This window comes from Pan paniscus, chromosome 23 (genome assembly GCF_029289425.2).
Source record: "Pan paniscus chromosome 23, NHGRI_mPanPan1-v2.0_pri, whole genome shotgun sequence".
NCBI classification, from domain to species: Eukaryota; Metazoa; Chordata; class Mammalia; order Primates; family Hominidae; genus Pan; species Pan paniscus.
The window spans coordinates 29,137,966-29,151,132 of record NC_085927.1 but is presented as its reverse complement, the minus strand read 5'-3'; the positions used below and the strand labels follow the sequence as shown (position 1 = coordinate 29,151,132).

At 57.6% G+C, this 13,167-nt stretch overlaps 2 protein-coding genes across 5 annotated transcripts in view; one reads left to right on the top strand and one right to left on the bottom strand.

Annotated features, from left to right (window-relative positions):
- Window positions 1-976: 976 nt before the first annotated feature.
- Window positions 977-2,808, top strand: CLDN5 (claudin 5). Its single transcript, XM_014343226.4, is given in 1 exon segment — window positions 977-2,808. A coding segment is annotated over 1 exon segment (912 nt). The 5' UTR covers window positions 977-1,757; the 3' UTR covers window positions 2,670-2,808.
- A 2,843-nt stretch (window positions 2,809-5,651) lies between these two features.
- CDC45 (cell division cycle 45) overlaps window positions 5,652-13,167 on the bottom strand; it is a 41,362-nt gene continuing 33,846 nt past the window's right edge. For 2 of the 4 annotated variants that reach the window (XM_034949233.4, XM_034949235.4), the window contains 6 exons: window positions 11,363-11,501; window positions 11,202-11,285; window positions 9,604-9,722; window positions 9,356-9,432; window positions 7,351-7,416; window positions 5,652-5,783 (listed from right to left, as the gene is read on the bottom strand). In XM_034949233.4, the coding sequence (XP_034805124.1) occupies window positions 7,352-7,416; window positions 9,356-9,432; window positions 9,604-9,722; window positions 11,202-11,285; window positions 11,363-11,501 (484 nt within the window). In that variant the 3' untranslated portion in view covers window positions 5,652-5,783; window position 7,351. Of the gene's footprint in view, window positions 5,784-7,350; window positions 7,417-9,355; window positions 9,481-9,603; window positions 9,723-11,201; window positions 11,286-11,362; window positions 11,502-13,167 lie in introns of all 4 variants that reach the window. The other 2 variants (XM_034949230.4, XM_034949232.4) reach the window with 2 other exon arrangements.

Sequence of the window (13,167 nt, the reverse complement as noted above, 5' to 3'; positions counted from 1 at the left end):
TGATGACCTGAGGAGGCCGCAGCAGTCATCCCAGGAAGATGGTGGCATGGAAGGGCTGGGAGTAGGGGGATCTGGGGAAGTTCCCTGGGCTTGGGTTAGGGGGTAGTAAGAGTGAGAGGGTGGGTGGGTCAGCTGTACCCCTGGAGTACACAGAGGAGGAGATGTCCAGGAGGGTCTGTAGAGGAAGGGGCATGGCCCACGGATCTGCAGCAGGAGGAAGGCAGTGACTAAAGTGATAGCTGGGAGAAGGCAGTGGTCCTCAGAGCCATACCTGGTGGGGAGAGGCCACGTGGGGCTGAGCAAAGAGGGTACGATTTCCTTCCAGCCTCAGGGCTGGGCACACTTGCCTTCAGAACCTCCCCACACTAGGTGAGCCAGACGCTGGCCTTATCTCATTTACCATCTCAGAGCCATCTGAAGGGGGAGAAGGGAACTGGGCCCCAGGAGGGAGAAAGTCATCAAACCTCCCACATCTGTGACCAGCCTCGGTGCCATACTTTTTCTATGGAGGGCCCTGTCCAATGGAACTAAGCACGGACCAGATAAAAGAACTGGGCACCCAGTGGCCTCAGTCCAGGGCCTGGAGTTCAAACTTTACTGGAAACAAAGGGGCCGAGAGAGACTGGGGAAAGAACTACTAGAAAGGGGCTGGTGCCCCCATGGGGCTGTGGGTTTTGGAGCCTGGTGCCCCCACCTGAGCCTCAGGGGGCCCGGAGTGTCCACCCCAGTGGACCTTTCGAGAAATGGCTGGGCCATTGTGCAGAAGAATGCCCGGAAATCCCGCGCCTCCCTCCTCCAGCAAGGATGGGGGCTCTTCCTCCTGGCCAGGAAACTCCAAGTTGGCTTCCGGAGGGTGGCCTGGGGGCTGGGGTGCCAGGGACACCATTGCCACTGGTGGGAGGGCAGGGCACAGCCCCTCCGTGTCCCTTTTTTCTCTCCTGTCTGAAGGCCAGAGCAGGCTGCTAGGCCTGGGGCCACCACTGCCCCTGGGTGTACACCCAGTGTGCTGGGTCACTGGGAACTTCCTGAAGTGGTGTCACCTGAACTGGGCCCCCAAGGATGGGGTGCGGGCAGTACCGCAGGAAGAGGAGCAGCCCCTGTGAAGATTGAGAGGTCTGGGAAGCCCCTGCGGCTTGGGAGAGTGGGGGTCGCCAGGCAGGGGGAAAGCCCCTGTGCCACCGCTTTTTGCCAGAGACTCAGGCTCCAGAGAGGCAGTGAGTGGCATGGGGGGTGAGGCTGGGGCCCTGGGCCTGACCTCCACACGCCTGCCTGGCCTCTCTGTTTGCCATGGGATGAGAGAGACAGTGCTGGGACTCAGAGCGGGGCTGGAGAGTGAGAGTGCAAGAAAGGGCCTGGGTGGGGCTTGGACCCCGGGGCGGGCTTTCTGGAGAGCCCCCCTACGAGGGCCTCTACGGCGGTGATGGGGTGGGGGGCTTCTGCAAACCTTGGTCAGGGAAGTGGAGCTGGCTCGAGTGGAAGAGACCACCCGGCTCAGTCGGGGATGTGGGAGTGGACTGGGTGGTGCAGGCTGGGGGTCGAGCGCCTTCTGAAGTGACGGGGCCGGGACATGCAGGGAGGCGGCCCAAGAAGCGCGCCCTAGGCCAGCCCAGAATGCGCTCGGCCGCGAGTAGGACAACGGCGGGTGGGGCTGGGGGCGGCTGCCGGGCGGGGAGCGGTCCCGCGCCCTCAGCTACCCCTCAAGAGCCGTTGTTTCCCTAACTTCAGCTGCCAGAGGCTCTGTGATTGGCTGCGGGACGATGACCCGCGCACGGATTGGCTGCTTCGGGCCGGGGGGCCGGGCCCGGGGGACAGAATCCGCCCCCGAACCTTCAAAGAGGGTACCCCCCGGCAGGAGCTGGCAGACCTAGGAGGTGCGACAGACCCGCGGGGCAAACGGACTGGGGCCAAGAGCCAGGAGCGCGGGCGCAAAGGCACCAGGGCCCGCCCAGGGCGCCGCGCAGCACGGCCTTGGGGGTTCTGCGGGCCTTCGGGTGCGCGTCTCGCCTCTAGCCATGGGGTCCGCAGCGTTGGAGATCCTGGGCCTGGTGCTGTGCCTGGTGGGCTGGGGGGGTCTGATCCTGGCGTGCGGGCTGCCCATGTGGCAGGTGACCGCCTTCCTGGACCACAACATCGTGACGGCGCAGACCACCTGGAAGGGGCTGTGGATGTCGTGCGTGGTGCAGAGCACGGGGCACATGCAGTGCAAAGTGTACGACTCGGTGCTGGCTCTGAGCACCGAGGTGCAGGCGGCGCGGGCGCTCACCGTGAGCGCCGTGCTGCTGGCGTTCGTTGCGCTCTTCGTGACCCTGGCGGGCGCGCAGTGCACCACCTGCGTGGCCCCGGGCCCGGCCAAGGCGCGTGTGGCCCTCACGGGAGGCGTGCTCTACCTGTTTTGCGGGCTGCTGGCGCTCGTGCCACTCTGCTGGTTCGCCAACATTGTCGTCCGCGAGTTCTACGACCCGTCTGTGCCCGTGTCGCAGAAGTACGAGCTGGGCGCAGCGCTGTACATCGGCTGGGCGGCCACCGCGCTGCTCATGGTAGGCGGCTGCCTCTTGTGCTGCGGCGCCTGGGTCTGCACCGGCCGTCCCGACCTCAGCTTCCCCGTGAAGTACTCAGCGCCGCGGCGGCCCACGGCCACCGGCGACTACGACAAGAAGAACTACGTCTGAGGGCGCTGGGCACGGCCGGGCCCCTCCTGCCAGCCACGCCTGCGAGGCGTTGGATAAGCCTGGGGAGCCCCGCATGGACCGCGGCTTCCGCCGGGTAGCGCGGCGCGCAGGCTCCTCGGAACGTCCGGCTCTGCGCCCCGACGCGGCTCCTGGATCGGCTCCTGCCTGCCCCCGCAGCTGGCCTTCTCCTGCCACTAGCCCGGCCCTGCCCTTAACAGACGGACTGAACAGTTTCCTTTTCTGTGCGCGGCGCTGTTTCCATAGGCAGAGCGGGTGTCAGACTGAGGATTTCGCTTCCCCTCCAAGACGCTGGGGGTCTTGGCTGCTGCCTTACTTCCCAGAGGCTCCTGCTGACTTCGGAGGGGCGGATGCAGAGCCCAGGGCCCCCACCGGAGAGATGTGTACAGCTGGTCTTTACTCCATCGGCAGGGCCCGAGCCCAGGGACCAGTGACTTGGCCTGGACCTCCCGGTCTCACTCCAGCATCTCCCCAGGCAAGGCTTGTGGGCACTGGAGCTTGAGAGAGGGCGGGAGTGGGAAGGCTAAGAATCTGCTTAGTAAATGGTTTGAACTCTCTCCCACCTGTGTCCTGTTCTCTGTCCAGCCATCTTCCGTGTCCAGCAGCCCCATTCATCACCCACCAGCCCCGCCCTCCCAAGGACTCCTGTGGAGACCTCCTCCCAGGGCTGGAGGCTGGGGCCCTTTTCCCCATCCTCCCTGCCACCTTCCCACCAGGTGGGAGACACAGCCACCACTTACTACAGCCCAGAAAGGCGGGATCTGCGGTCAGAAGAGCTGCTGCGTCATGGGGCCCTGGGGCCCGGGATGGGACAGGGGCGGGGGCAGCAGCAGATCCCAGAAGATGCGGGGTGAAGCGCCCTCAACACAGGCTGGTGAGTGGGGGTCCTGAGGTGTGGGAAGTGCTGGGGGTGAGCAGCCAGGCGGCTGGCTTCTCCCAGAAAGGGCCAAGCCCCACACAGCACAGGGCGAGGTTTTCCACTGCCCTCTCAGGGCTTGCCTAGTCCCAAGCCCCATCAAGTGGCCACAGAGGTCTGTAGAATCCCCGACCAGGCCCTTTCCAATGGTGGGTGGGGCAGGAACAGGGGTGAATGCAGGACACGCCGGTCAACAGTAGGGTTGCCATGGGAGGAGGTGCTGGCAGCTGGTTGCCCGGAGTACCACAGCTTGGCTCTAGCCCCTCGTCCTGGCTCCTCTGCCAGTCCCAGCGCAGCTCCCTACAGAGCCTGTACCCACCCTGCTGGCCTGGCAGCCTGCCCAGAATGGTGCTCACAACCAGCACCTGTGCCAGCCCCTGCTGGGGGCACTCTGGGTAACCTTCCTCCTCCAGGGGCTGTGTGGCCTGGGAGTCAGTGCTGGCCCCTGCCAGGCACCTCGGAATGGGGGTGTCTAGAGCCATCTAAAATAGCCACTGAGAGCTCACTGTTTTTAGCCTTGTTCTAGGCACTTTGAATTAACACATTTTTAACTTTTGACATAAAGCTAGAAGCAGAAGAGAGCAGCTGATGAAGGGGGCATGCTGCAGGGAAGAGCTCTAAGCCCAGCCGTAAGGGAGACTTGGTATCTGCCCCAAACTGGACTTGGGGGCCCTGCCCAGAAATGTCTGGGCCACATCCAGTGGCAGGGAGTCTCCTAGGTCTGGCCAGGCTACCATCATGGAGCAGTGGGAGAACCCAAGAATGCAGGCTCAGAGTGGCTTAGGGCAGCTGCTGGAATGTGTGGCAGCTTCCTGGGAGCTGCTGTGGAACCAGCCGGTGGGATGAGTTACAGGGAGAGGGGCCCCACGGTGCAGAGGTCCTCAGCAGGCCTGACCTGTGCCCCACCTGGGCCTGTACAACAGGGACCAAGAATAGTCCCCAAGCTTGGGAGTGTGTGATCCCAGAGCTGTGGCCCTGGGCAGAGCCAAAAACAATGGTCCTTACACTCTCGCACCTGGCCACCGGGACTGGGTAGTACCAGGTCTGGTGTGTTTGGTCAGAAGCTGAGGCCCAAGGCTGCCTGGGAGGGCATTCCTAAGAAAGCCCTTTCCTAAGAAAGGACAGGCACGGGGCTGGGCACGGTGGCTCACGCCTGTAATCCCAGCACTTTGGAAGGCCGACGTGGGCGGATCACAGGGTCAGGACATCAAGACCATTCTGGCCAACATGGTGACACTCGTCTGTACTAATACAAAAATTAGCTGGGCGTGGTGGTATGTGCCTGTAATCCCAGCTACTCGGGAGGCGGAGACAGGAGAACCACTTGAACTCGGGAGGCAGAGGTTGCAGTGTGCCGAGATCACACCAACTGCACTCTAGTCTGGTGACAGAGCGAGACTCTGTCTCAAAAAAAGGAAAGAAAGGGCATGGAAAGGCAGCTGCACAGCCTTTGAATTTTCCCAAATGGCCAGGGTAGGCAGCTCAAGGGTCCCGGGAAGCTGTGCAAACCACCAGAGGTGAGGCGAGGGGCCCAGCCTCCAGTCCAGCTCTCACCCTTTTGTGCCCACTGCCCTTTGCCAAGGGCTGCACCAAGACCAGCCCCACCTACCTGTGTGCTCTTTTCCAGGCCACTCTTTCTGAGCTTTTCCCCACTGACTTAAAACCTACCCAAATCACTCCTGCCTTCAAAGACCTGGAAAAGAGTGCTGGACGGTGAGACCCACAGGTGGAGGGATGGCTGAGAGGGTGGACTTGCTATGTGGCTGAGGCCAGGTGGACCGGAGGAAGTGGTAGGTGGACAGAGCCAGGTGCTGGCTGGCACCACCAGGCAGTGGCCGGTGCAGGTGCTATGAGGAGGCGGGGATGCCGAGGGGTCCTGACCTCTGTCCACTGCCACCCGGAGGGCCTGGAGGACAGAGGAAGGAGATCTTGTCCTTGGGGCCAATCCCTATGCTGATTTCCTGCCAGACGCTGAGGGCTCCTGGGGCCCAGGACCCACAGAAGGCTCAGGGCACACTCAAGCACTGGCCTCGAGACCAGAGCCACAATGGGGACAGAGCCTAAAATAAGCATTTTATTTAATAAAAAATGGCTTCTACATCTCAAATCATGTCCATAACTTACAATCTAAATGAAAGCCAGTTACATAAATAAGAAGGTCATTCCGGAAGAATCAAATTCTAGAAAAGAAAACAAGAAAAAACAAGTTTCAAACGATGTTGATGTGCCACCGAATTGAAGAAACTGCCCAGACGTCCCCTCTGGGTAGTGCTGCTGAGTAGCCAGGACTGCTTGTGGGGGTGAGGCCACCCCAGACTCGGAGGCCCCTGCTGTCCTCATAGCACCCCTTGTCTGGGCTGAGCTGTCCTACATCAGAGCTCCTGCCTGCTGGCCCGGGCACCTTCTCACCTCACGGATCCCGCCCAGCTGCTCAGCCAGCCCCCTGGCACCCTCCCATGGGGGCTCTCCCTCCATCCCTCGGCACTCTGCTGCTCAGCCCTCCTAGCCCAGGCCACCTGTGCCCCGCCTCAGTGGAAGGACACACAGCAGCATAACATCATCACCAAGCAGGCTGCAGGGGAGGGGTTTGCCTCTAGCACCCACTCCACTGCTGGAGAGCCCCACCTCTGCCTCTGCCCCACCCTATGCAGTCCTGTGATGCTCACACTCATCGTCTAAGGAGAGAGTGGGCCCCATTTTTGGATGAGGAAACAGGCTGAGCCTGATTAGGTGGCTGGCCCAAGGTCACTGCTGATGACCCTACAGAACTTGCCAAAAACCCCGAGGGTCTGACTCAGAGCCCCTCCCCCAAAATGGGCCCCATGTAGCCCAGGCCTCCCTGAGAGGAACTGTGGGGTCCCTGAGGCCCCCTATGCTGTTGTCAGCAGAAACCCCCACTCCAGCCCCAACAGGAGAACAGGTGCTTGCCCCTGGAGGGATGGACAGATGGATGGATGGACGGACGGATGGGAGAGTGGGGAGGACCCCAAGCCTGGCCTGAGGGACCTCCTGCAACAGAGTCTTGGCAGGGCCCATCTGCCACAGCCGCAGCCTCCAGGCTAGGGCTCTGGGAGATGCAGGGCTGGATGTGGCATTCCCTGTGGGGAACCTGGGCTGAGAGATGGTTACAAAGACACAAGGCAGGCCTATTTCCTGGGAACCCTTAAGAAAGAGGTAGCACATGGGGCAGTGGGAGGTGTCCCGGGACAGTGACCTGCCAGTGAATCCCAATGGGGCCCTCAGGACAGCTGTGTGCTGGTGAAGGCCCCAGCAGAACCAGCGCTTTGGAATTCCCAGCTAAGCGGCTGCCAACAGCTTTGCTTTCTCATGAGCCAAGCACACAAAAGCCCGGATGGCTGCTCTGTGGGCTCTTGCCCAGCGCCTGACACGAAGGCTGTGGGACAGGAGGCTCCAGTGGCCTTCGAGGGCAGCACCAGGGAGTCTGTGTGTGACGTGTCACACGCGATGCCCAGCCCAAGTGTGGTCAGCAGAGGGTGAATACCAGCTCTTTCTGAAGGGATCACAGGGGCTTAATGAAATTAGCTGCCTCAAAATGCCCCATTGTGGCCCTGCTGGCAGCCTAAGGACAGATGTGCTTGGGAAAAATGTGTTGGCTCCAATCTCAAGAACCCTGCTTCAGTCTGAAACCCAAGTAAAAGCCTCCGTTGAGGGAGGACAGAGCAGGGCATCAGGGTCGGGCTCTGAGGGGGCTGCTGCAGCCACCCCTGCAGAACCCCTGTAACTCACCCTAGGACAGGAGGGAAATTAGTGCGTCCAGAAACTTGCTCCGATCCTCAGCTTTCAGCTCAATTACTGAAGTAATGAAAGAAAAACAGCCGTGAGAAGGGAGGAGTGGGAACACAAGACAGGGCACAGAACTCCCCTCCGCTGCCTGCCCTCCACCGCATTCCAAAGTGCGCGGCTCCTCCCGGCCTGTGGTATTCTGCACTCAGTGGTTGTGTCTGTCTCACTGTACTTCATCTTCACAACTGCTGTCTGCACTGCTAGAGAGGTCAGGGTTGGGGCCTGCAGGGAGAACTCCCCCCCGGGAAGACAATAGAGGTGACACAGGGAAGGGCCCTACAGACCTGGACAAACACGGGCCTGCCCACCCCAGCTGGCATGAACCCCCGTCCCCAGAGTGGGTTGTGGAAGTCCTTGGGTGGGGCAGGCCACTTTTGGCCGCACTCTGGCCAATTCCTCGGCTTCAGTGTTCTCTTCCGCACAAGGGGACATGGTGCAAACTGCCCATATCTCACAGGGCCCTCAGGCTCAGCTGAGCACCCAGACCCTCACCACAAAGCAAAACCAGGCCCCAGGATGGGGCTGGCCTGGCCCTGGGAGCCATCTATGCTGCCAGCCACAGCCCCGAGAGCCCCAGACTCAGCCCACACAGGTGGGCACTAGACATGGCCCACTCTGCACCCTCACCCCTGGCTCTCCACCCTCAGCGAAACCAAGCAGTTCCCAGCCCGAGTCCTCCCTGTATACTGAAGGCCAGATATTCTGCAGGCCAGTGGGTGTCCATCCACCTCTTCCACATCACAGGCACGAAAGAGTTAGCAGGGGCTGCTGTGCGGGGTGAACCAATGCCACACAGTGCCACAGCCATGGCTGGGTCTGGCTCAAGGAAGGCAGCTCTGAGATGGCTGACGCCACTTCAACAAAGGCTGGATCTCCCATGACAGTGTCTATCATTGTTGAGGAATCCGTGGTGACGAGGCAAGAAAATATCCTTTCTCAGAGGTGCGGGAAGTACTGAGGATGTTATGAGCTGAACGGTCTCCCCAACATCTCTATGTTGAAGCCCTTACTCCCAGGACCTTAGAATGTGACTATGGTAATTAAGTTCAAATGGGGTTGTTAGGGTGGGCTCTAATCCAATCTGTCTGGTGTCCTTGGAAGATGAAACGGTTTGGACACAGACACCAGGGAGGTATGCAGAGGAAAGACCACGTGAGGAAACAGTGAGAAGGTGGTCATCTGTGTGAGTCAAGGAGAGAGGCCTGAGGAGAAGCCAGCCCTGCCCCGCCTTGACCTGGGCCTTCTCGCCTCTAGGACTGGGAGGAGACACGTGGTTGAAGCCACCCTGTCTGTGGCACTTTGTTATGGCAGCTTTAGCAAACTAACCCGGGGTGAAATATCAATACGTCTGTTTTACTTTAAAACCTGTCAACAATAATAAGAACGCCAACACAGCCGAATGTGAACCATGTTCCATGCTGGTGCTGGGGAAGCAGCGGGCGGGCAGGCCCATCCATTCTGGGCTCATCTGACACACAGGTGGGGCCGGTGTCCCAGCCGTCTCACAGGTAGCACCTATCACGACACACACCCCGGCCTATGGAGAGGTGGCTGGCGCAGCACGGATTGGTGTCCTGGGTCATCACGGGCCCTGCTGTTCCCTCACCCCATGAAACAGAAACAACCCAACTCTGACAGGTGAGATCGGGGCACATGGGCCCTGGTGGCCAGTCCCCTAGGCTTGCTGGGAAAGTGATCCTTAGCACTGGCTGTAAGGCCACAGCCAGGCCAGTCATTCCCTGGGAAACACTTTTTCCCTCTAAGGGGCCTGAGGTTCACCAGAGCTCCCTGAGCCACCAGGAGTAGCCTGTCCCAGGGCCAGATCTGGAAGGTCAAGAGGGCTGCTGGCCAGGCTCTTCCAGCCATGCCAACTTGCTTGGTTCCAGGGCCTGCAGTAGCCTCAAAGGGTCAGGTGGGAAAGTGTGGCAGAGTGGCAGGAGACTCTCACCTGAGAGGTCAAAATGGTTGTGCAGCATCCGGGAGCTGGTGCTTTCCGCTGCCTTCTCAAACGCCCTCCCAAAAAAGCTGCTGACACACAAGACATGTCGGGGGCCAGGCTGCCTGCAATGGACCCTTCCCACCCCCCGCCCCAGGACAGACACTAGAGGCAAATACCACTCTACTCAGCAGGGCTAATAAGCTGACAACCCCAACACCCCCGACCCTCCAGTCCCAGGATGAGTGGAAGCTGCTCACTTCTTCCTGTCCGAGCTGTCGGTCTCTGGGGGGATGCCCACCACGGTCACTGTGCCATGCTCGACGCTCAGGGGGGCAGCCATCACCAGGGGAAGCAGTTTGCAGCGCCGGTTCTTTGTCTATGGAGTCGGAGAGCACCCTCCGTCAGGGTATGGTGGGCCCCAGCTCAACACTCAGAGCCCAGAGCCCGACAGCGCCCAGTCACTCCACTCCCCAAAGCCTCCAGGGATGCTGTCACCAGGAGACGCCTTGGTCCCCACCCAGCCACCCCAAGTTAGATGCCCAAGGCCAGTGTCTAACTCCCAGTCCAGGAAGCTCTCCAAGCACCTGCCCTCCCGTACCCACAGCATGGTACTGTGGCTGTGATGCTGTGTCCCCGAGCCTCCTTGTCTACCAGCCTAGCCCCACTGCCCCTTGGCTGTTTGTTGCAAGGAGCCTGCCCTGCTATCCTCTCCCTCACCTCCTTCAGGTCCTGCGGCAGCTACCACCTTCTCCAGGAGGCCCCAGCCCACCCCGCCTCATCCTGCTCCATCCCCTGGCAGCACATCCCCTCATCTTAACCGCAGCTGCCACTCCTCGTCCCTCCTCGCTGGCACGCTCCTTCAGGATAAAGGTTTAGGGTTTCCTTCTCTGCTGTGCCTGCTGCACCCACACCCTACAGCCCAGGTGACCAGTATTCCTGGTGTGTCTAGGACTGAGGGGTGTCCCAGGATGTGCACCAGGATGGGCAGTCACTCCACAACAGGGCCGGGCAGGTGGTGGATGTTCAATACATGTCTGGTAAATGAATGGATCCTGTAAAGTGGGTATGTGTTCACCCATTTCACGGATGAGGAAACTGAGGCTCAGGTCAGATCATCTACCTCACATCACACAACTGGCAAATGAGGAGGCTGATCTTTGAACACAGCCTAGAGGACATCAAGGCCCATGATCTGTCCCTAGTTTATCTTTGACATTACCTGGTTGATAGAACACATGTCATCTGTCATCATTTTACTGGTTAGTTCAGCGGCAAAAGAAAAGTTCAACTTCCTGTTAGCACATTTCGTTTGAAATAGCCCCCAGCATAAACTCTCATCCTCGAAGCAGAGGAGGACTTCAATTATTGACATGTCACATCTGGGAGGAGCCCCATGTCGGCTAGGTGAGGACCCCTGCCCTAAAGCCAGCCAAGTTAGGAGTGTGTTCCACGCCAACGCAAAGAGGGGGTTAGGCCACACAGAAGACAAAGCCAGGCACAGGAAATCAGCCTAGTGGACAAGCTGTTGCTGGGAAGCCAGTCGGTGCTACAACCATCCCGCTTTCCGTGACCTGCAACAATAGGACACAAGCCCCAGCCCTGTTCACTCTGCAAGGGCCCCTCCCTACTCGTCTGAGTGACTTAGACAGCCAGTGATGAATCAGAGCTTGAGAGAACTGGAAGGTTCCTAGGGGTCAGCTGAGAAAAAGACAGCTCAGAAAAAGTAATGGATGTGCCTAGACCTTGCAGCTGGTCAACAGCCACAGGCACCCCAAGGCCAGCATCTAACTCCCCATCCAGGGAGCTCTCCAAGCACCTGCCCTCCTGTACCCACAGCACCCGCCTGGCCCCTCACCGAACACACAAAGGACTTGAGCAGGTGTTTGCTGAGCAGGCTTAGGGATGCCGGCCTAGAGAACAGCATGACATCTGGAGTGCCCTGCGGAGGCGAGACAGATGGTCAGACGAAGCCACTGGTGCTGTGACCAGGAGCCTGTGCTCTGTGGGAAGCCTGACCTCCATGAGAGAGCAGTACAGGAAAGGCCCCTGGGAGATGACGAGGTTGGTGCAAAGGCAGCTGGCAATGGTCTGCTGGGTGGCTCGCAGCTGCTTCTTGGCGAGTTCCAGGCCATGGTACAGCTTGTCCAGGTTACTCCTGTAACAGGGCAGACACATGGCTTTGGTGGTGCTTGTCAGGAACTCTTGATAAAATACCAAAGTCACAAATAGTTTGCTTGGTTCCTGGTTCAGGAAGAGGTTTGGGGGTAAGAATTTATCTTCTTTCCCTCCTGAGTTGTCTTTCACATGAAAGGAAAGAATTTTTTAAAATGTATAAACCCACAGTAATGCAAATGAGAGGTGGAGGGGGTGCAAGTATCAGAAGACAGGAGACTAAAAGCCAACAAAGGGAAGATCCTGAAGGCCCAGGAGGACTCTGACACAGGGGAGGCTTGGGCAAGGGCTGGAGGTTGGACAAGGGATCCCCTCAAACCCAACAGATAGATTTTTACTCTTCCCCAGAAAAAGGGAGGCTCCCCTCTGAGTACATGAAATGTACCGTCTGTGAATAAGTAGAATCCTCAAGCAAAGCCTCTGGGCCCTACAGTGGGGAGTCCCAAAGTGTCACAGTTGGCTCCTGCCTGCTAAGGTGAAACGATGTCTTATGACCAGTGAGCTGTGCCCAGATACCCATGGCCCAGCCAAGGGTCCACAATCCCGTTCTTGAATATGAAAGACATCAGACCATTTGAGAAATGCCTATGGCCTGAAAAAATAACCCTGAAGAAACAGATAATTTGGAGAACAAAAGAAAGTTAAACTGAATTCTAATTAGTATCTTCAGAGAGATGTGTGCAACTCTTACATTCCTAAACCAAGAACAGGATGCTATGAAAAAGGAAGAGTTAAAAACTAGGAAATGTTGATGGAAATTAAAACAGTTGCAAAAGATAAAACATCCACTCCAAGTCTGGAGTCAAGAAAAACTTCCTCAACATAGATAACAAGACAAAGCTATGGAAAATGTAAGGCAAAAGAATAAGACAGAGCATCATCATTCCAGGAAGCCTGAAAAGCAAGAATAAAAAACACGGATGTTTTCTGTGGGGGGAGTAGTAAAGAAACAGTAAAATAAAGATATTGTCAGATATATAAGAACTCAGAAAGTTTATCTCACATGCGCCCTTTCTTTGAATGTTACTTAAGAACTGTGCTCTAATTTAATGAGGGAGTAAATGAAACAAAGATGAAGATCCCAAGAAACATTGGACCAAACTAAGAGGCACAGCCAAGATTTGGACATCCATGGGGACAGTGGAAAGCAGGCCTAGAGAGCTGTAGGTCCAGGCTGTGGTGGGAAGACAGAACCCCAGACTCTCCAGCAAAAAGGGGCTCACAGAAAAACAGCTGGAAGGAGTTTGGAGGAGAAAAAAATGGATGTGATAAAGGAGGCAATTAAAAACAGCAGGAAAAACAAAGAGCTGTGCCAGATAGTAATCTATTACTACACATGATTGTCTCTGGAATAGTTTATTAGCACAATAAAGTAAAACTATTTGTTTACTTTCAACTTTTAAAATCAACCTATAACCAAAGATAAGACAATTTATATCTTTTTCTCTAACCCAAGATTGTTATCAGTCTTGAAAACGTAAAAGCACAAATTTCAGAAAGTACTGAGCAGCACTGAAGAGCAAAGTAAGGCTGTTTCTACGGCTTGGATATTTGTCCCCTCAAAACCTCATGTTGAAATCTGATCCAAGATCTTCGAGGTGGGGTCTAGTGGGAAGTGTTGGGTCATGGGTGCAGACCCCTCATGAATA